Source organism: Elephas maximus, chromosome 7, assembly GCF_024166365.1.
Source record: "Elephas maximus indicus isolate mEleMax1 chromosome 7, mEleMax1 primary haplotype, whole genome shotgun sequence".
NCBI classification, from domain to species: Eukaryota; Metazoa; Chordata; class Mammalia; order Proboscidea; family Elephantidae; genus Elephas; species Elephas maximus.
The window spans coordinates 128,102,448-128,124,893 of record NC_064825.1 but is presented as its reverse complement, the minus strand read 5'-3'; the positions used below and the strand labels follow the sequence as shown (position 1 = coordinate 128,124,893).

General features: G+C 42.8%; 1 protein-coding gene across 1 annotated transcript; it reads left to right on the top strand.

The window, feature by feature from the left end:
* Positions 1-1,853: 1,853 nt before the first annotated feature.
* On the top strand, positions 1,854-21,911 carry MAJIN (membrane anchored junction protein). Its single transcript, XM_049892421.1, has 7 exons — positions 1,854-2,443; positions 4,370-4,415; positions 14,794-14,885; positions 16,515-16,578; positions 20,282-20,354; positions 21,054-21,171; positions 21,793-21,911. Exons 1-7 carry the CDS (start codon positions 2,307-2,309, stop codon positions 21,836-21,838), a joined length of 576 nt encoding a protein of 191 aa, XP_049748378.1. The 5' UTR covers positions 1,854-2,306; the 3' UTR covers positions 21,839-21,911.
* The last annotated feature ends 535 nt before the right edge of the window (positions 21,912-22,446 follow it).

Genomic DNA, 22,446 nt, shown 5'->3' with positions numbered 1-22,446 from the left:
GCCATGGGGCGTCAGCAAGTTTTTCTCAGGCTATGAACATATATTTCCTCTGGTGACTTTGTAGTTGGCACCAACTATTTTTTTTCACGTTTGACTGCAGTTCTAGTCTAAATAGTCTCATGGGCTCTGGCTCCAACCTCCTGTCTTTCTAATCCCAAGCAGCCGAGATCACACACAAGAGTATCTCTTTACTGGCAGCCCTGGACTTGAACTTTGGAAATTGTGGGAAATTCCATTCGTTGGGTGCAAAGATCTTTTGACCTCTACCATACAAGGTTTTTTTTTCCCTACTGAGGTGAAATGGCGTCAAGATAATATGGAGAAAAGAATAATTAAAATAGTTCATACGGTTTATGTATATATGCTGTTTGAGTACTTACAAAGTGATTTTATATACCTTATCTTGTTTTTCCCTCATAATAACCCCAGGAAGCTGACTAGGGGAGTAGTTAAAGAGTGTCAAGTCTAGATCTATGCTGCCTCAGTTTGAATCCCAATTCCAGTATTCCTAGTTATGGTCAGGTTACTTCATCTCTCAGTACCTCAGTTTCCTTATCTACCAGATTTAGGCTACTTACCTCATAGGCTTGTGTCTTAGTCATCTAGTGCTGCTATAACAGAAACACCACAAGTAAATGGCTTTAACAAAGAGAAATTTACTCTCTCACAGTCTAGTAGGCTAGAAGTACAAATTCAGGGCACGAGCTCCAGGGGAAGGCTTTCTCTTTCAGCTCTAGAGGAAGGTCCTTGTCATCAATCTTCACATGGTCTAGGAGCTTCTCCACATAGGAACCTCAGGTTCAAAGGGTGTGTTCTGCTCCTGGTGTTGCCTTCTTAGTGGTATGAAGTCCCCATGTCTCTCTGCTTGCTTTTCTCTTTTATATCTCAAAAAAGATGGGCTTAAGACACAATCTGATCTTGTAGATTGAGTCCTGCCTCATTAACATAACTGCCTCTAATCCCATTTCATCAGCATACAGAGATAGGATTTACAACACATAGAGAAATCACATCGAATGACAAAATTGTGAACAATCACATGATACTGGGAGTCATGGCCCAGGCAAGTTGATAAATAGTTTTGGGGGACACAATTCAACCCATAACAGCTTGTTGTCAGGATTGAGGTGATACATACAAAGCACTTAGAATAGGGCATGGCAAAAAGCTGTTGGTGGTGATTACTGTTATTATTATATAAATAAGAAAAGCAAGATTCAAAGAAACTAAGTAAGGATATTGGAGTTGAGATTCAAACTCAGATTTGTACTTTATGCTCATTCTACTCTATCTCGCCTGCCTCTGAAATCCATCTGGTGTTGTATATAGGAAGCTCTGATCCTCAGAAACTCTGAGCCTCTCTTTTAAATTACTTATTATTTAAACTTCCATGGGAAGAAACAAAGAGAGGCACAGGAAAGTCCCGTGGTTACTAGGTGCCCTTGAGTTAGTTTTGACTCAGAGCAACCCTATGTACGATAGAATGAAACACTGCCTGGTCCTGCGCCATCCTCACAATTGTTATGCATGAGCCCATTGTAGCCACTGTGTTAATCCGTCTCATTGAGGAAATTCCTAGTGACTTAGAAAATCACAGTGTGCTTCTTACCCCTGCCAGATGCGCCTGAGTTTCCCCCAGAGGGCCCTGTAAATGGGCAGAGATTCTAAAATAGGAAAAGTGAAACTAGTGAGTGCCAGGGACATAGGCACTCTTGGGACACAGGGTAGCCTCACAAGTTGTGGAGAGGAAGAGTAGTTGAGAGGTAGGGAAGATAAGGCAGTCTCTGGCATCACTGGGAAACGTATTCGCTGCATTGGCTGTGGCTGGGAGTTGTGCTAACCCTTTAACTTCATCTAACATTAACAGTAGAGGTCCTCCTAAGTGTGCCTTTTATTGGTGCACCTTTTGGATGGTCTCATTATTGACTGGAGCCCTCGTCACCTGATTACGTTCTAGGGAAAATAGGAGTGAAGGGGGAGAATAGATTCCAGAGAAAATGGTGAGATTATATTTCACAAAGACCCTGTAAGTCATCAGGGCAGCTGTTAGCATCATCGGTCTCACAGAAGAGAAGTGATAAGCACAGGTCATAAAGTAAACGAGAAAATTTGAACTCATGTCTTCTGACTTCAAGCATAGAGGTCAGCTGAATACAGCTGAATGCAGGTCGGAGAATGGTCCAGGTGGTCAGCACAGAACCGAGCCTGGGACATAGACAGTGGTGCTAAGTGTTGGACATTTTACGTGTGAAGAGATCTGTAGATTGGGCAGGTCCTCTTTCCTTTACGGTTTCAGTAACTCTCTAATGTTTTTACTTTATTTAGGCTGTCATTTAGGAGCAATGAGTTTAAAACCCTTTACCTACCCGTTCCCAGAGACGAGGTTTCTTCATGCAGGACCCAATGTGTATAAATTCAAAATCAGATACGGCAACAGCATCAGGTAATTTTAGAACTAGGAGAGTTACCTCGGCAAACACAGGTTAGTGCGACACTGCAGGTCATTCCTTCCCTGCCTCTGCCCAGTCCAAGAGGCTGGCTGCATTAGCACCTCGCAGGACTCTCTCCACAGCTATTCTGTGTTTAGTATATTTATTATCCATACAAGCTTCTGAATTAGGAATGGCATATCTTTAGAGCAGTGGTTCTCAATTTTTTCTGGTTTTGGGGCCTCTTTGAACTCTTAAAATTATTGAGGACCCCAAAAAGCTTTTGATTATGTAGATTATATCAATCAATATTTATCATATGAAAATTAAAATTGAAAAGTTAAAAATGTTATATGAATTTAAAATAAGAATACGCGCATTAAATGTTAACAAATAACATCTTTTATTAAAAATTACCATGTTGTCCAGAACAAAAAAAAAATATTGAGAAGATTGACATCGTTTTATACTTTTGCAGTTCTCATTAGTGTCTGGCTTAATAGGAGACCGATATGGTAAATTATCATATCTATTTCTGTGTTCAATCTGTTGTGAGTGGTTGTTTGTTTGTTTGATTGAAGTATACGAAGAAAATCCAGCTTCACACAGATGTGTAGTTGGGAAAGGTTTTAATAACCTTCTGAGGTCATTGTGGATTTTCTTCTTTGACACTACATCAACACTCAACAAGTGTTAGTTGTTTTTTGGATTTTTTAAGTAGTTGTTAAAGATTAGTTGCAATGTGGAATCTGAAATTACATCAATGAACTTTTTTAATTTGACTACATTAAAATTCATTAGCCTGTCTTGTTCTTTGAATGCCTCTTTTACCAAGGATGATTTTGTAACATCAAGCATTGCATTGACCATTTGGAAAATATTGGTTCACTGAATTAAGCAGATCGTCTAAATGTTGACACATTTTGTTATACGTTATAAAAAAATCACATTTGTTCATATCACTGCCATTCTTATCAGAAAAGACATTAAGTATTTGAAAGCTGTTGAGCTCACAGTGGTGGGTAGAAGTTTTCCAAAATTCAAATTTTTGCTTGAAAATGCAAGATTTATCATTGGCAACAAATACTGTCAGTTGTTTTCCTTCAAGTGACAAGCTCACTTTGTTCAGTTTCGTGAAAATGTCTGTCAAATTCCCAAGTCTGAATAACAACCATAGTCTGTCAGCTGATTATTCAAGTAAGATATCATTCCATGAAAAAGGCAGCTAGTTCAGTTTGCAACAGATAGTCCCCAAGTTTTATTCCTTGAGAAAACCATCGTATCTCAGTACGCAGCAGAAGTACTTTATGAGTACTTCCCATTTCATCACATAATGTATTAAAAAGACATGCATTCAAGGGTTGAGATTTAATAAGACTAATAATATTTTACTGCTTCCTCAAGGGTATTAAATGAAACTAGAATTTTTTTTTTCCCTTGTGGCAGTAAAGATTATTATGGGGGCTCATACAGTTTAGTACAACTGCCTAGATTTGTGCTAAGGCACCAACAGTTTTGCCTACCATGGCTCTTGCATTATGGGTACAAATGTCAGCTTAGTGAAAAAGGCAAATAACATTTTTGTATCACCATGAAAATAGCTTTGCCCTTGGAGACCCCTCGAAAGGGTCTTGAGGACTCCTAGGGGTCTGCAGTCCACACTTCAAGTACAACTTGTCTAACAAACTGTTAACTTTCACGGTGGGAATTTTAGTTCTTGGCAGGTTAGTGGAGAAGACGTTTTGATACATCCTTGTACCAATGCTCAGACCACACCATTGAGGTGATTGCTTCTTCCCCATGAGCACTGGGTCAGCACCCAACTGTTGTTTATGTCATGTTTCTTTAGCTCGGTGGAAGGGTCAGTTTTGCTCTGCTAGTCTGCTTTCTCCGGAGCTTTCCTTCTTGGCTTACTTATTTCTTGTCTTTTTACCTTCTAGAGGGGAAGAGGTAGAAAACAAGGAAGTCATCGTCCGGGAGCTGGAGGTAGGGAAAGAAGCAGACAAATTCTGGGAAAGTTACTCTATATGCTGAGGATGTGCCCTCATCCGGGTTTTAATTATTTCCTACAAACTGAGTCACAACCTCCACTCAATAACTTGGCTTCTCCCTGCCATGTTTCCTTTGTAAAGCAACCTTAATGTTTTTCCAGGAAAATTGAAAGCCTGTAACCTTTCTCAGTCCTCCTAGTTGAAGTAAGAGTTATTTTGTTTCCACTGGAGTTCCCAGCCATCCGCGGCTCTTTTGTGGCAGCTGGCACAGAGGCAGCTTCCGGAGGACTGTGCCTTGCAGGCCTCTGGGAAACCTCACCATCCCAACCACTGCCTGGTGTTTGACGTCCAGGAAACTCAACTGTAAACACACAGACAAGGCAGCTGTGTCTTCATTTTAATTGGAAACATTTGCAGTTACATTATTCCCACTTCATTTTCATTCCTTTTCTACCGAGCTCCCCTAGCTTTATGTCCTGGCACAAAAAGAAAACTGAGCAGGTGGACAACTTTGTAAATTGGTGAAAGCATTGGTCCAGGAGTTAGAGCTCTGGAGGAGGGCCCAGGATTCCATTCCTAGCTTAGCTATTAATTAAGCGTGTGACCTTGGGCAAAGCCTTTCTCTCTTTGGATCTTAATTTCTTCATTTGTAAAATGAGAGGTTTACACTAGTTTATCTTCTTCAAACTCCACAACTCAGTGATTTATGGATATTATGATTTACAAAGACATATGCTGCCACATTTCAGAGAATTAGAATGCAATTAAATACACTTAAACACAAAACTCTACTAAACCAAAAATTTGAGTCACAGCCTCTGACTCCTTGTCTAGGTATTGAAAGATACATTAGGATCTTGCAGGACCTCAGGGGCATCATTTAAATAACAATTATTTTAATACAGGACCATGAGATTTTTCTCCCTATTTTTAAGTGTGACTAGACCAGAATTTATTTTACTTTGCTTCAGTTAAGGTGGACAGAGAAAAGCTCAAGGCAGCATAGTAGAGAGAGTATAGACTTTAGAGCCAATCAAACCTGGATTTAAATTCCAACTCTGCCATTCACGGTGTGATGTTGGGAAAGTTGTTTACCCTCTCTGAGTCTGTTGCCTTACCTGTCAATAATAAGGCTAATAAGTAATGCCTATTCTTAAGATTGTGCTAAGGATTGGAAATTGATGTGTGCAATGCCTGCCACATAGTAGGTACTCAATAAATGGTAGCTAGAAAGCATTTTTATACATTTATTTATCATATTAAAGTTTTCAAAGTGCTTTTTATGTCTTCTCTCTCTCTGTAGTTTTGAAGCAGATGTTATCATCCTCTTTCATTCATCTAGAGAACATTTAATGAGAAGCAGTATGCCAAGTGGTTAAATGCAAGCTCAAAAACCCCACTGCTTGAATTCATATCTTGACTGTACCATTACTAGCTATGTAACTTTGAATAAATTACTTAATCTCTCTGAGTCAATTTCCTCATCTGTCAAGTGGGGATAATAGATGTGCCTAATCTCATGAGGTTTTTGTGAGAGTTAAATTAGTATGTATAAAAATAGGTCAGTTAATTTTCGACAAGGATGCCAACATCATTCAATGGGGGAAAGACATCGTCCAACAAATGGTGTTGGCAAAACTGCATATCCACATGCAAAAGTAGTTGTTTTGGTCTACTGTGGCCTGCTATGCCGGGAATGACAACTTGCAGAGAAATGGCGTTGCATTCATCATCAAAAAGAACATTTCAGGATCTATCCTGAATTACAACACTGTCAGTGATAGGATAAAATCCACATACCTACAAGGAAGACCAGTTAACATGGCTATTATTCAAATTACACACCAACCACTAAGGCCAAAGATGAGGAAATTGAAGATTTTTACCAACTTTTGCAGTCTGAAGTTGATCCAACATGCAATTGGGATGCACCGATAATTACTGGTGATTGAAATGCAAAAGGTGGAAACAAAGAAGAAGGATTGGTAGTTGGCAAATATGGCCTTGGTGATAGAAAAGATGCCAGAGATCCCATGATAGAATTTTGCAAGACCAATGACTTCATTGCAAATATCTTTTTTTACCAGCATAAATAGCGACTATACACATGGACCTTGCCAGATGGAATACACAGGAGTCAAATCAACTATGTCTGTGGAAAAAAAAAAAAAAAAAAAAACCCAGTGCCGTCGAGTCAAGAGACAATGGAAAAGCTCAGTATCATCAGTCAGAATAAGGCAAGGTTCAACCGCAGTACAGTCAATTGCTCATATGCAAGTTCAAGTGGAAACTGAAGAAAATTGAGAGCAAGTCCATGAGAGCCAAAGTATGACCTTGAGTATATCCTACCTGAATGTAGAGACCATCTCAAGTATAGATTTGACATGTTGAATGCTAATGACTGAAGACCAGACGAGTTGTGGAATGACATCAAGGATATCATATGTGAAGAAAGAAACAGGTCATTAGAAAGACAGAAAAGAAAGAAAAGACCAAAATAGATGTCAGAAGAGACTCTGAAACTTGCTGTTGAAAGTTGAGTAGCTAAAGCAAAAGGAAGAAACAATGAGGTAAAGGGGCTGAACAGAAGATTTCAAACGGCAGCTCGAGAAGACAAAGTATTATAATGACATGTGCAAAGACCTGGAGATAGAAAACCAAAAGAGAAGAGCGCGCTCCGTGTTTCTCAAGCTGAAAGAACTGAAGAAAAAGTTCAGGCTTTGAGTTACAATATCAAAGGATTCTATAGGGAAGATATTAAACGACTCAGGAAGCATCAAAAGAAGATGGAAAGAATATACAGAGTCAGTATACCAAAAAGAATTGGTTGATGTTCAAGCATTTCAGGAGGTAGCATATGATCAGGAACCAATGGTACTGAAAGAAGAAGTCCAATTTGCACAGAAGGCTCCAGGAATTGAAGAAATATCTACTTTGATGTTTCAACAAATGGATACAGCACTGAAAGTACTCACTTATCTATGCCAAGAAATTTGGAAGACAGCTACCTGGTTAACTGACTGGAAGAGATCATATTTATGCCTTTTTCTGAGAAAGATGATCCAACCAAATGTGGAAATTACTGAACAATATCATTAATATCACACGCAAGTAAAATTTTGCCGAAGATCATTCAAAGGCGACTGCAATGGTATATTACAGAGAACTGCGAGAAATTCAGGCCAGTTTCAGAAGAGGACGTGGAACCAGGGATATCATTGTTGATGACAGATGGGCCCTGGCTGAAAGCAGAGAATACCAGAAGGATGTTTACCTGTGTTTTGTTGACTGTGCAAAAGCATTTGACTGTGGATCATAACAAATTATGCATAACACTGCGGAGAATGGGAATTCCAGAACACTTAATTGTACATAGATCAAGATGCAGTCATTCTAATAGAATGAGTGCATACTGCGTGGTTTAAAGTCAGGAAAGGTGTGTGTCAGGGTCGTATCCTTTCACCATACTTATTCATTCTATATGCTGAGCAAATAATGCGAGAAGCTGGACTATATGAAGAAGAATGCGGCATCAGGATTGGAGGAAGACTCATTAACAGCCTGTGTTATGGAGATGACACAGCCTTGCTTGCTGAAGGTGAAGAGGTCTTGAAGTACTTACTGATGAAGATCAAAGACCACAGCCTGCAGTATGGATTATACCTCAATATAAAGAAAACCGAAATCCTCACAACTGGACCAATAAGCAACATCATGATAAACAGAAAAAAGATTGAAGTTGTCAAGAATTTTATTTCACTTGGATCCGCAATCAACAACCATGGAAACAGCAGTCAAGAAATCAAAAGACTCATTACACTGGGCAAATCTGCTACAAAAGGTATCTTTAAAGTGCTAGGGCTGCTGAACAAAATGTTAGCAGTTCAAATCCACCAGCCACTCCTTGGAAACACTATGGGGCAATTCTACTCTGTCCTATAGGGTTACCATGAGTCGGAACCAACTCGATGGCACCTAACAACAACAAAGTGTTACAAAGCAAAGATGTCACCTTTAGGACTACGGTGCGCCTGACTGAAGCCATGGTGTTTTCAATTGCCTCATATGCATCTGAAAGCTGGACAATGAACGAGGAAGACAGAAGAAGAATTGATGCCTTTGAGTTGTGGTGTTGGCGAATACTGACTGTACCATGGACTGCCAGAAGAACAAACAAATCTGTCTTGGAAGAAGCACGACCAGAATGGTCCTTAGAAGCAAGGATGGCAGACTACATCTCAGATATTTTGGACATGTTATCAGGAGGGATCAGTCCCTAGAGAAGGACATCACGCTTGGTAAAGTAGAGGGTTAACGAAAAAGAAGAAGACCCTCAACAAGATGGATTGACACAGTGGCTGTAACAGCGGGCTCAAGCATAACAACAATTGTGAGGATAACGAAGAACTGGGCAGTGTTTCATTCTGTCGTACATAGGGTTGCTATGAGTTGGAACCAACTGGACAGCACCTAACAACAACAACAACACATGGAAAAGAATGAAGTTAGATCCTTACTTTATACCATGTACAAAAATTAACTCAAAATGTATCAAAGACGTAAATCTAAGAGCAAAAACACAAAACTCTTACAGGAAAATGAGGTGAAAATCTTCAGGACCCTGGATTAGGCCATAATTTCTTAAGGATGACACCAAAAGCACAGGCAATAGAAGGAAAAAATAGATAAATTGGACTTCATCAAAATTAAAAATGTTTATACATCAAAGAACACTATCAAGAGAATAAAAAGGCAGCCCACAGAATAGAGGAAAATATTTGCAAATCTTCTATCTGATAAGGGAGTAATGCCCAGAATATATAAAGAACTCCTACAGCTCAACAACAAAAAAGCAAATAACCTGGTTTAAAAAATGGCAAAGGACTTGAATAGGCATTTCTCTAAAGATGTACGAATGGCCATAAGCACATGAAAAGACGTTCAACATCATTAGTCATTAGGGAAATGCAAATCATAACCACAGTGGGCTACCACTTCATCCCCACTAGGATAGCTACTATTAAAAAAAAGAAGAAGAAGAAGAAAAATAACAAGTGTTGGTGAGAATGTGGAGAAATTGGAACCCTCGTGCACTGCCGGTGGAATATGAAATGGTACAGTTGCTGTGGGAAACAGTTTCGTGGTTCTTCAAGAAGTTGAACGTAGAATTACCATGTGATCCGGCAATTCTACTCCTAGGTATATATTCCAAAGAATTCAAAACAGGAACTCAAACAGACACTTGTACACCAATGTTCATAGCAGTATCATTCACAATAGCCAAAAGGTAGAAACAACCCAAGTGTCCATCAACAATAAGTGGATAAACAAAATTTGGGTATATATATATTTCCTCCCCCCAGAGGAATAGTATTCAGTCATAAAAAGGAATTAAATTCTGATACATGCTACAACATGAATGAGCCTTGAAAACGTGCTAAGTGAAATAAGCTAGAAACGAAAGGACAGGTACTGTGTGATTCCACTTCTATGAGGTATTTGAAGTAGGCAAGTTCATAGAGACAGAAAGTACAATAACGGTTAGCAGGGGCTGGGGGAAGGGGGAAATGGGATATTGATCAATGGGTACAGAGTTTCTGTCTGGGGTGTGAAAATGTCTTGCAGATAGCAAGTGGTGATGACTACACAACATTGTGAATGTACTCAGTACCATTGAATCATACACTTAAAAATGGTTAAAATGGTAAATTTTGTTACATATATTTTACCACAATTTTAAATAAGAAAAAACCCAGCATTTTCCATAGTAATTACTCAATAAATATTAGCTGTTGTAAGTCAGATCCTGTGCTAGGACAGAGAATACAAAGATAAATGAGACACAATTTCTGCCTTCTATGAGATCAAACATGAGGGAACTGAGGCTTAGGAGAGGCAAAGTGACATAGCTGAGACTGAAATTCAAATTTTTCCCATAGAAATCCAGTAGTCTTTTTATGATATCAAATTTTCAATCAGTACAGACTAATTTTTTTAAATAAGCTTCTTTGACCTTCATCAGTAATTGCTTCAAGTCATGTTCATTTTTGGCAGCCGAGCTTGTGTCATCTGCATATCGCAGGTTGTCGATGAGTTTTCCTCCAATCCTCATGTGTTCTTCTTCATCTAGCCTGGTTTCTCAAATTATTTGTTCGGCATACAGATTGAATACTGTAAAACCCTGCTTTCAATATGGATTACACCTAAACATGAAGAAACCGAAAATCCTTACAGCTTATCTATAAACAATGTCAGGATGAATGGAGAAGAAGTTGAAGTTGTCAGTGATTTCATTCCTCTTGGATCAATAATCAATGTCCATGGATGCAGCAGTCAAGGAATCAAGCAACTTATTGTTTGGGCAAATCTTCGGCAAAAGACCTCTTTAAAGTTTGAGAAAGCAAAGATATCACCTTGATGACTAAGGTGCGCCTGACCCAAGCCGTGGTCTTTTCAGTCACCTCATATGCACGTGTAATCTGGATAATGAAAAATGAAGACAGAAGAGAAATTGATACATTCAAATTGTGATGTTGGTGAAGAATATTGAATATACCATGGACTGCCAAAGAATGAACAAATCAGTCTTAGAAGAAATGCAAGCAGGATGCTTCTTGGAAGCAAGGATGGTGAAATTTTGACTTGCTTTTTACTTTAAACATGTCATCAGGAAAGACCAGTTGCTAGAAAAGGACGTTGTGTTTGGTAAAGTGGAGGGCCAGTGAAAATGAGGGAAACCAGCAGTGAGATAGATTGATACAGTAGCTGCAGCAATGGACTCAAACATACCAATGACCATGAATGTGGTGCCAGAATGGGCACCATTTCATTCTGTTACACACAAGGTCACCATAAGTCGAACCCAACTTGATGGCAACTAATAACAACAACAATAAGCATCGGTTAATTAGTAACTAATCAGTTAAGATTTGAAAACAGTGGAAGAAAGGCAAAAGCAAATAACTACCAATAAACACCAGTATTATTCATTCACTCAATATATATTTATTAAGAACTTGCTATGCATCATCTACCATGGTAAACACCATAGAAAGGATGCTAAGATAAATCGGGTACATATTCTACCTCAAGGAGATCTCCCAGTACAGAGCAGTGAATTCCTTAATATGCCCTTCTAGCTACGCATGGTCTTATAACTCCCACAAAATGATTGGGTAGGACTATGCAAATAAGGTACTTGTGGCCCACCAAGGGGATTGGACGGCTTGCTGCTAGTGCAAATAAGGTGTATGGAACCCTAACAAGGGGATTGGTCATTTTTGCCATCCCACTAGGCTTAAAATGAGCCATCCCAGAGACAAGAGAGGGGAACTCACTACCACCAAGAAGAAGAGCTGGGAGCAGAGTGCATCCTTTGGACCCAGGTCCCTGTGCTGAAAATCCCGTAGACCCAGGAGACAGAGCTGTAACACCAGAGATGGTGTGAGACAGTGAGAAGCAGTGGCAGCAGAACTAGGAAACCCTCAAGAGATGGCATGGTATGCTTCCTGGCTCACAGAGCAAGATGGCTACAGTCGGCGAGCCGACCCATGGAGGAAGAGAGCTGAGTTCCTTTGGGCAGAAGGCACCCTGGCAGAGTGGGGTGCCTCTGGGCACTTGTCTGCAGATCTAGGCTTGCCAACGCACAGAGCAAGAGAGGTGAGCACCTTTGAGCCAAGGCTTACAAGTGGAGTGGGGTGCCTCTCGGCACTTATTGCTGGAGCTAAAGAGCTTTGTAATACTTGCCTGAATAGGGCAGAGGCCAGAGGCCAGGCAGAGGCCAGAGGCCAGGCTGAGGGCCAAGGGAGGGAGCCTGTCCTCAGGTCGCCACGAGGAGTCCTGAATGGCCGAGAGGAGACAGAGGAAGCTGCCCTGCACTGAAGAAGGGAGACTTTGCCTGCGTGCTTCCTGACCCTGACCCTGACCCTGACCCTGACCCTGACCCTGACCCTGAGTTGCAGCCTGTTGATCCTGATCCTGAGCTGTCACCTGTTCATTATTGTCGTTTTTAGGTGACATCGACTTGGTTCCTACTCATAGTGACTCTGGGTACTACAGAACAAAACAGCGCCCGATCCTGCACCATCTTCACAATCTTTGTAATGCTTGAGCCAATTGTAGCCACTGTGTCAATCCGTCTCCTTTAGGGCCCTCTCTTACCTCCCTAATAAACCCTGTAACTGTGAGTATGGTCTGTGAGTTCTGTATGGCTACTGTAACAAATTATCAAACCCAGCAGAGAAGTGGAGTGCCATGGAAGGGATGGCTGGTATTAGAATCGGAAAAAAGGTTGGAGGGTGAAGGTATGTTTGACCTTCACCTCATAGGAATTGGCCTTGGGCTCATATTGATGGTGATTCTTCCCCCTCGTGACGTTAAAGGAGGTCCGACTCCAGGCTGCCATTTTTACACCCAGCAAGGAAAATAAAACATGTACAAGAAATGTAGTAAAGGCCAGAAGCTGACTACTGTAAAGTCTGAGAATACAGTTAATTACAACTTGGAGAATCAGGGAAAGCTTTCTGGAGGAGATGGCTTTGAAGTGTGCCTTAAAGGATAGATAGGATCTGGACATGTGCTGATGGGTGGAAAGGGCATTTCAGGCAGAGGGAATAGTCTGTGCAGAAGCATAGAAATGGAGAAGCAGAAGGCATGTTCAGGGAACAGCAAATAGTTCAGTTTTAATAGAATATAGGGGACGTAAAGAGCAGTGACAAGTAGAAATGGAAAGATTGGCTGAGCCGAGGCACTATTAAATAGTTATTTCAAAAAAAATTTTTTTTCAGGATTCTATTCGTGTGGTCTTGGGAAACTTGGACAATCTGCAGCCATTTACTACAGAACACTTCATTATATTTCCCTGTATCCTTTCTTCCCTCGCTGAAAATGAGCTACAACTCTCATTGTAGATACAAATGGGAGCAGCAAAACAATGGGCAGTTGGGAGGATAAGTCAGGGAAAAGAGAGGGCTTCTTATCCCTAAAATAGTACTCATGGCTGAGTACTGGCTTCTTTTCTCACTCCTTAGCACCATTTTCCAGATAAAAGCAAATGGGAGAGAGTTTCCCACCTGAAATTCAAACATGGGGAAGTCGTCTTGGTCCCCTACCCATTTGTTTTCACTCTGTACGTGGAGATGAAATGGTTTCATGAAAACCTGTCACCTGGTAAGTAGCTGGAAGTGTGGGTGGTGGAGAAGAAGAGGGGGAAGGTTGACAGTCTGTGTATTAGCAGTACAAGCTGAATATAACAAAATGGTCAGCCAAACTGGGCCCCAACCCTGCACAGTATAGAGGTCAAGATCATGAGCTTTAAGCCAGACTGTCTCATGCAAATCCTGGTGCTTTTGTCACCTAATAGCTGTATGACCTTAGATAAATCATTTAATCTTTTTGGGCCTCCTTTGTAAAATGGTGAAGAGGAAGAATAGTGCCTATCTCACTGAGTTGTTAAAAAGATTTAGCATTTAAGTACTGGGACAGAAAGCACAAAGTCTGACCTAGAGTGATCAGTGAAAGATACCTATTATATAAATACTTCCTCCCATTTTAGAGTATTTAGGACCGTCGCCTCAGTGGCATCTTAAAGATAACTCCTGATTTTTAATCTCTGAGGGCCATGGATGTTTTACTCATAGAGGGACAGGTGGGCACCTACCAGTTTGATTTGAAAAAGGCTTTGCCTTAAAATGTCTCTGCAATTCATTTGTCACTGATGCCTGAAGTTCTCCTTTTTTTCTGTGGTGGTAAGGATCAATCCCCCTTTGAAGTGGCATATTGTTAGACAGTTTAGTGTGAATCAGACCCTTTTCAGCTTGTACATGACAAGAGTTCTGAAACAGGGAAGAAAGCTTGAAGACGTTCTCTTTTCTAGGAGACAGTCTAGGAGAAAAAGTACCCAGAAGGGAGAAAGGCACACAGGGCAGTTTGTCCAGGACCAGTTCAGAGAAAGTAGTGGCCAGAAATCCAGGTGAAACAGAGTCTTGACCCATTAAGACACTCAAATTTCCTATTGCAGGTAAACTGATAAATGACAGTCCTCTGGGATTGGTAAGTTTGCCTTTTCTGTACAAAATGAAAATTGCCGTTATCACCTCCTATTGTACAAAAAGTCTTACTCTTGGATCCTCCTCTGTCGTTGCCCCTTGGTTGCTGCCCAAGTCCTTTCAAAATTGTAGACGTGAGACCATTTCTCCCCTTGGCTAGATTTCTGAGACCCTGTCTGCAACAGAATGCCTCTTCTTACTCGCAAAGCTAGCGTTAAAAGTTGCCTTCGGCAATTTAAAGATGGAAAGTTCTCTTCACTTTGCACTCATGAGCTGTGAGCAACTCTGGAAAAGGAGGAGTCACAGGAAACTGGTTTCTCTCTGAAGGTATCAGCTGAGAAGAAATCAGCAGAAGCCATGATGAGGAAACGAAGACACACGGAAGTGCCCAGCTCCCCCAGGAAGTCAGGGCCGGACAGGTCAGTGGTATTGGGAAACAGGCGAAATCCTGCAACCTGGCTGGGCTTTACCAGCTGTTGCTGCTGGTTGATCTGCCCTTGGGTAAGTCAGTTTCTCTCTCAGGGCTTCATCCGTACTTGCCTATCCCAGTTGGTAGACAAAGGAAAGGAAGCAAGTTGATATTTGCAATGTAATTTGAACACAGTCCGTCTTTAGCAAAGTAGGATTCCTCAGGATGAAGGCTGAAAGGAAATACAATCAGATCTGTACAGCTGAATTTCTGGCATATTTAATGAGTACCTACTATGGTTGTTGTTGTTATTGTTGTTAGGTGCTGTTGAGTTGGTTCTTACTTATAGTGACCCTATGTACAACTAAACGAAACACTTTCAGGTCCTGTGCCATCCTCACAATTGTTGCTATGTTTGAGCCCATTGTTGCGGCCACTGTGTCAATCTGTCTCATTAAGCGTCTTCCTCTTTTTCACTGACCCTCTACTTTACCGAGCATGATGACCTTCTCCAGGGACTGGTCCTTCCTGATAACATGTCCAAAATATGTGAGATGTAGTACCATCATAAGGCACAGTGAAAAGGCACAAATTTATGTAGTCCCATAATATTATAGTACAGGGTCAGTGAAAAAGAGGAAGACCCTCAATGAGATGGACTGACACAGTGGCAGCAACAATAGGATCAAGCATAACAACGATTACAGGTACAGTGCAGGACTGGGCACTGTTTCATTCTGTTGTATATAGGGTCACTATGAATCAGAACTGGCTTGACAGCACCTAACAACAACACAGAATATTATACAAAACATAGGGAAGCCCTCGAAAGAGTGAGAATAAATAAAATATAATTCTCTTTTACCCTGTGACCAGTAAGTTTTTGGAATTCTACTCCAAGAGGTAGTCCAGGGTAAAATGTTTGCCAGAGGGTGTCTATCAATTGTTGAGTGAGGTGCCACACTATTGGAGGCGTGTTGAGCACATCCCTAACGTGTTGAGGTTGCGGCGGTGGAAGTTACTTACATTCTCCTTTTGACTCTGTCAGGAACAGAAAGACTCAACAAGACAAATCTGTTGTTTCCAGTAGCATCCCAGAGAGAGCTGCTGGCGTGATCCAAGATGTGGTTTGCTCCCAGGCCCAATGTGCGTTCACCCCAGGTTCACAGAGAGCAGCTGCTCTTTTCCTGGGCCTGCATGGCCCCTAGATGTACAGGAGCAGCAGGGGCAGACCATGATGCATGTGTCAGCGAAGAGTGGAAGCCAGGTGGATTGTGAGGGTACTTGGAGGTGTGAGGCTTTGCTCTGTTCTGTGTGACTGAATTTTCCATGGAGATGAGGCCTCAGATCTTCCCTTTCTCTGGGTTCTGATGCGTAATCAAGTATTTCAAAACCTGATACTTGTTGTCACTCACATTTTGCCCTCCTCAACCCTCAGGTCCCTAACTGTCTCAGATTGGGATTTTAATGTGACTTAAAGCAGCACCCAAAGAGAATCTGGCCATACAATGTATTCTGCAGGCCAGAAGTGGTATAAAAATAGCCAACCTGCTGAAATATTCATTTGGGCCATATTTGCCTTAATGTGGTGGTCTTGCCGCTGCCAATAACACTTCCTGGGCTTTTTCCCCCATCTCAGGGCCAAGGTGGAGACCTCCAGTGAAGCCCCCAGCAAAAAGAAGCCCCCTATGGAAACCAGGAGGGTAAGCACCAAATGGAAGCTTCTAGGCTTTTGGCTGTTGCTGCTCGGTTACAAGTTGGGATTCCTGTTACCAGCACCTCTTGGTCCTGAGTGCAGGTTGAATTAACTGAACTCATTCTCAGGCTTCACTGCAGAACATCGTTCAACTATCCCGCCCTTGCCACGACTCATCCCCAGACTGGCTGTGTAACATGCACAGCGATGGATTCTTTTGCCAAAAGATCCTCTCTGCTACTCAGCTGAAAAAGCTCCTGCTTGTACTGTGCAGTTGAGATAAGAAGATAGGTCTGTACTGAGTTGAGGTGGGATCCAGTATAGAATTTTCTCTCTAGAAACCTTTTTGCCTTCATCTACACTGAGGTCTGGTCTAGAATGTGTAGTTTTTGCAGATGAAATGGGCATGTATAAGCACAGGAAACTGATAAGAAAGAAAACGTAATCGCCGGAGCAGTGGAGACTAGCCCCCAGTGGCATTCGATTTCATTTATGGGGCCTCTTCCTCACTTAGATATTCAGGTATCTGCTATTCCTCTATTTAAGGGCTCCTTTTTTTTCATAATAGTTTCTAAAATAGTGCTCTTATTCTTTTCTTCTCTCCTAATAGCTATTGGCTGTTATTCATGCCTTATAGAGCCTTCCTTTTTTTTTTTTTTTTTGCATCTCTCCAAAGTAGCTCTGACCCTAGTATCCCAACACTAACAACTCACCTCCCTCACCTTTGCGGGACCCATTAAGGTAATAAATTATCGAGCAAACATTTACACATGCATTCATTCAACAAACTTCTATTGAGTATCTACTAGGTGCCAAGTACTAGGGATATCATTCTCTACCCTAAAGACTGCAGCCATGTAAGGCTGGGCAGATAAGTACAGAGAGATGTGATATGTGTGGGGATAGAAGGAACCACGAAGGGAACAGAGGTGCCAAGGGGAGAACCTCGCCCAGACCAAGTGGTGTGAGGGAAGGGTTCCCAGAATAACTCAGAGTAGCTTAAAGAGCTAAGGCCAAGGAGTAAGAGAGTGTGATGTTTTTGGTGACTGACTACAAGCCAGTCACCTGGAGCTCAGAGTACAGTGCTGAGAAACGTTACTGGAGAGGTCAGCATGGCCATGTTGAGGAATTTAAACTTGACCTAGAAGATCGTAGGAATCGACTAAAACATTCTGAAGTGGAGGAGTGAAGTGATTTTCATTTTTAAAAGATTACTGTCTTCTTTTTGCAGGGCCCTGTGTTGGGTGCTGGGACACACACGAACGTGTCAGACTTGTTTCTCCTTCCCAGGAGCTTACCATTTAGTTGGGAGAGGAGTGCCCCCTTAGGGACTTAGACCGCTGGCTCTGTGGGCAGGGCGAGAGTTTGGGGTTCCAGTCATGCCCTGGCCCCCTGACCCACCGAGTGATTTTAGGCAGCTGATTGCCCTGTCCCATCTCCCACCTTTAGAGAGGTAAAAAGACAAAATGCAAAAGCACAAGTGGAGTACACGAAGCTCCAGAGAACAAAGACGCTTTATACAACCAAGATAATTACTGTTGAAGGAACATTTTCCTCATCTCAATCCTTCGTACCTTCCTATTCTTAGTTTGACACATCGTCTCCTTCACGAACAGTGCCCACAGCTTCTTACTCAACATAATTACCTTTTCAACTTGATACTGGATTTAGAAAAAAAACTGAGCAACATGTGGCCCGACCAAAAGGAACATGTTTATTGATTTTGACTCAGAGCCCATTGTAGACCCTGTTCCCAAAGAGCGGATTTCTCCTAAATTAAAGCAGTCACAGTGACTCTCAGTGTAAGTCACTTGAGCTGGAAAAATTGAATTTGCTCCTGTGGTCCATTGCCTAGTATTTTTTCTGCCCTTTGGGGGAAGTTTGGGTGTAGGATCACAGTCAACGTGGCTCATGCATGTCTGAACACATTAGGAGCTTGTGCAGGGAAACCTGAGAAAAATACAGCACATATCTGATTAGGCGTCTTTCGTAAGAGGTGCTAGGGGGAGAATGGGATGCAAGGGCAGAGCCATGCCCTCTGGTATTCCAGGTCCCAGACTTAGAGATCCAGCCTTTGAGGGGATAGAAACTGGGGGAAAGCAGAGAGATGGCCCAGAAGTGGAATAGACTGTCATGCACATAGCCCTTTGGCCATCTCTGCTTGAATTGCACTTCTAGGCAGATCTGGCGCGGAACCTGCAGAGGACAACCTTGTATCAGGGTGGTTTTCCAGATGAGTCCCCTCAGGCTTATATCAGAAGCTATAAAGTTTTTCTTCTCGTAACTTTTGCCTGAGAAATCCTCTCTCAAGATTTTTCAGTAGAACATAAAAGCTGAAGTATCTTGTGAGGGCAGTTTTCCCTGGTTCAGAGGTAGCTACACCTCTGTCCTAGGGCTTTTGCCTTCCTGGTTCCCACTGCCAACCTCAGCAGATGCTTTTATAGGGCCACTCCTTGCAGCAAGATTTAAGTCCCAAACCAGAGTTTCATTAAATTTGTAGGAATCCTCCTCTCAAGCTAGAAACCAGAGCTGGACTAGGCCCCTCTAAATCCCATCTCTACCCTGTCTAGGAAAGGTAAGAGACGGTCTCCTTGCTTCCCAGTTTCCTGCGACGTTTATAAGAGTATGACTTGGGTGGCTGCCTGTGTGGTCTGACTTAAGGGGTTTGTGGAGAAGCTCGTCTCAGAACTGTCTGCCCTTCTGGCCTGAAGCTTATGCTCAGGCTGGGGACTACTTTCCCAGGGGCTTGCCATGCCTGTACCTCCCAGACCCACCTGGACAGTTTCTGGCCCCTTGCTACAGAATTCTTCATCAGTGAAACATCTCAAAAAACTCCGCAGGGCTGCTGGGTAGTTGGGCACTCAGTTGCTGGCTGTGTGAGGGGAGTGGCCAGTTGGCAGATTCTCAAAGAAAATATATGAACCGTGTTTCTGACTATCAGGGTGTTTACTGGAGAATATTCTGGGCATGGAAGCAGGTTGTAGGATGTCCCCTTCAAAGTACAAAGGGAGCTCCGTCAAGCAGTGGCAGGAGGAGAAATAATAAGATCGCACTGCGTCGTGCTGGCTTCTTTGGCCACGGTCCTGTTGCTGCTGCCCCTACCCTGGCTGTGTTGATTATACTTGTTAGTGGCATTGTGCTTTGTACGTCATGTCCCGTTCTAGAATGCCCTGTAACACTGATTGTCTCCTCACCCCCATTATGGCAAAGCCCCGTTCGTTCATGAAGGCCCCATTCAACGACCCTTCACCAAGCGCACCTGCTCCATGAATTGCCTCCTCAGCCTCCACAGCACTTTATGTAGACCTGTGTTGTAGTCTTATCACACTATATCGTAATGTTTAGTTTATATGTCACTTTTACCCCATAGATTATACATTTCTCCAAGGTAAGGCTATTTTCCTTTATCTCCTAATTTCCAAAACCTCAATATCCTGTCCTTGGCAATAGCAGGCGCTCAGTAACATGGAATGATAACTTAAGCCCAACTTTTTTTGTTCTTGGCTCTTAATTCTTCTGGTTTGGGATGGACAGTGGTTAGAAAGCTTAAGTGGAGAAAGAGGAGTTCTAGAGAAGGAAATATAGTACCTGCCTGGGCCACCTAAAGCCAGGCCCCAGCGCTGATGTCAAGTCAGTTCCCCACCACGTAGCACTCACGCCACCAAGCCATCCAGGAGTAAAGTTTCTTTTCTTGGTCCTCATTTTATCAGGACAGAGAAAGGAAAACTGAGCAAGAACAGCAGGAGACCCCAGCGTTTGATGCCACTGATGTCCAGGAACAGGGTAAAGTTCTAGGAAATTCATATTCATTTTCCCTTCGTAATTAACCTGTCCACTTTTGCTCCCTGATGAGCAGAGCAACACAGAGCTCTGAGTCTGAGCACACTCAGTACCATGGAGGTGCCTGTGGCCATGCTCCAGTCCTGGGTCATGTCCTAGAGTCATAAAAGCCCCCAGCTTCCAGAAGGAGTGAAAGTGGCAATGCATGGCATACCTCTGCCTCTGATAGTGAAACTGGTGTGCCCACAGTTTCAGACTATTTCAGAGTGGGGTGGGAGGTTTTGCAGAGAAAGTTGGGAGGGATGTGTCTGACTTCTCTGTCTTGTTGGAGAGTCGTCTCTGGGAAGTTCTCGGGCATTAGCACTCACTGAAGGTACAGATGGATGGTCTATAAGGCTGGGACTTGCTGATCTCTTTCCCAGCATGGGGATTCAGTATGGACTGCAGTTATCATGGAAACAGGGCTGTAAGAAAGTGAGGCCTTCAACAAACTGCTATTCCATGTGAAGACCTGCCAGCCATGATGGTCTTCAGCTATGTAAAAATCTCAAGGGCCTGACTTTGTTAATTCTCTGATGTCAGACTAGCAGCTTCCTGATCTGGCAAGTGCTGGTGTGAGGTTGCCCTTGGCTCACGTCCCTACTACTCACGTTTAAGCAGCCCACAGACTAATACCTTTTCTCTGCCTGAGTGTCTTTGCAGGTCCTAAGTGGGGGGACAGCCTGGCAGGGCAGATGGCTCCGTCACTGCAATGGAACAATCCACCTCCACCTAAAGGACCCAAAGAGCTGGGGACGACTGGCTTCTTTGGGTTTCTAAGGTAGGACAGACTGTTCTCCTGCATCCAACGGAGGCCCAGGAGGCTCTAGGTCCAGGGCTTGCCTCATTGAGTCTCTTAGGGAACTTAGAGTAGAGAAGAAAGCAGATTACCCCACAGAGGTTTCTGTATCCTGTCCAAGACAGACAACAGAAAGGAAGTTGGCAGCATGGGCCCTAAATGTGACTTTAGTAAAGATTGTGTCTTATGAATTTTTTTCACAACCCACCCCCACCCCAAAGTGCCCAGCATGGGCCTAGAACACGGGATTCCGTATGCGTTGCTTGCACAGAGACCGTACTTACCGTATGTGGGCCATTTGGATGATTTGGTTGCCCGAAAGTTTCCATTCTTCCCTCTGGATCTAGGTTGTGTCTTCAGAGTCCTCTTTGCAGAGAGCAGTTAGCACGACTCTTTCTTTGTCTATCTAGAGCTCGGCCATTCCCGTGCAGTTCTTTTTATCTCCCCCTCCTGAGTTTAATCTAATTTGGGTACAGACTTGAGTTTCCATTCAGTGGTTCCCCAGAGCGAAAAAGCCCCGGCTACTGAAGCACTAAATGGGAGCTGGGGAGAAGGGGAGGGGGCCTCATAGAGCCTCAATGTCCTCTGCTCTCCTTCCTGCAGTGCTCTTTTCCCATTCAGCTATCTCTTCCGCAAGAACAGCCAGTGAGCCTTGCAAATGCAGCCACGGACAGAGGGCCGCTTCCCAAGCCGGTCCTCCTTCAACTCCACCCCTTCTTAGGACAACCAGCCATGGAGGACGAGGCCCCCAACAGCTGAGTCCTCCTGTGGGGCTGCCCTGTCCTCTGCGCCTTCACCATCAGTGTTTTTCCCAATTTAAAACACTGAAAAAAAGAACGGTACTTTAAAAAATGCTCTAGTCTGGGAATTTTACCGCCCTGAGGGCTAGTTTAGGTCTTTTGTCTCCAGCACTTAGGCTCCTACTGACAATAAATTATTTATGAAGAGTTATTGATTGAATTTAGTGAAGTAGAGAGAGTAAGAGAATGCAAACTCACGTCTCAGGATACAGGGAATCTCGGGATGAAACCTCCCCTAGGTCTACCTGGGTAGGTGGGGCTGGTACCTGGCCTCAGACTTTAAACTTCCCTGTTGAGGGGAAGGGAATGGGGTCTTCCAAGACTTACTGTCCTGAGCCCTGCTGACCCTTGAGAAATCCATCCCTTCCCTACTTCACCCAGTTTGACCCTATAGTGGTGCCTCTCAGTAGATAAAGTGCTTCCCACCTAACCCTCCGGCTATTTGACAGCACTGGAA

Excerpts from the sequence above, each read along its gene's own strand:
- MAJIN (XM_049892421.1), top strand. The coding sequence starts at position 2,307 with ATGTTTTTACTTTATTTAGGCTGTCATTTAGGAGCAATGAGTTTAAAA. Across the intron at positions 4,416-14,793 it reads TCATCGTCCGGGAGCTGGAG|GTATCAGCTGAGAAGAAATC; the intron begins GTAGGGAAAGAA and ends TTCTCTCTGAAG. Across the intron at positions 20,355-21,053 it reads CACTGATGTCCAGGAACAGG|GTCCTAAGTGGGGGGACAGC; the intron begins GTAAAGTTCTAG and ends GTGTCTTTGCAG.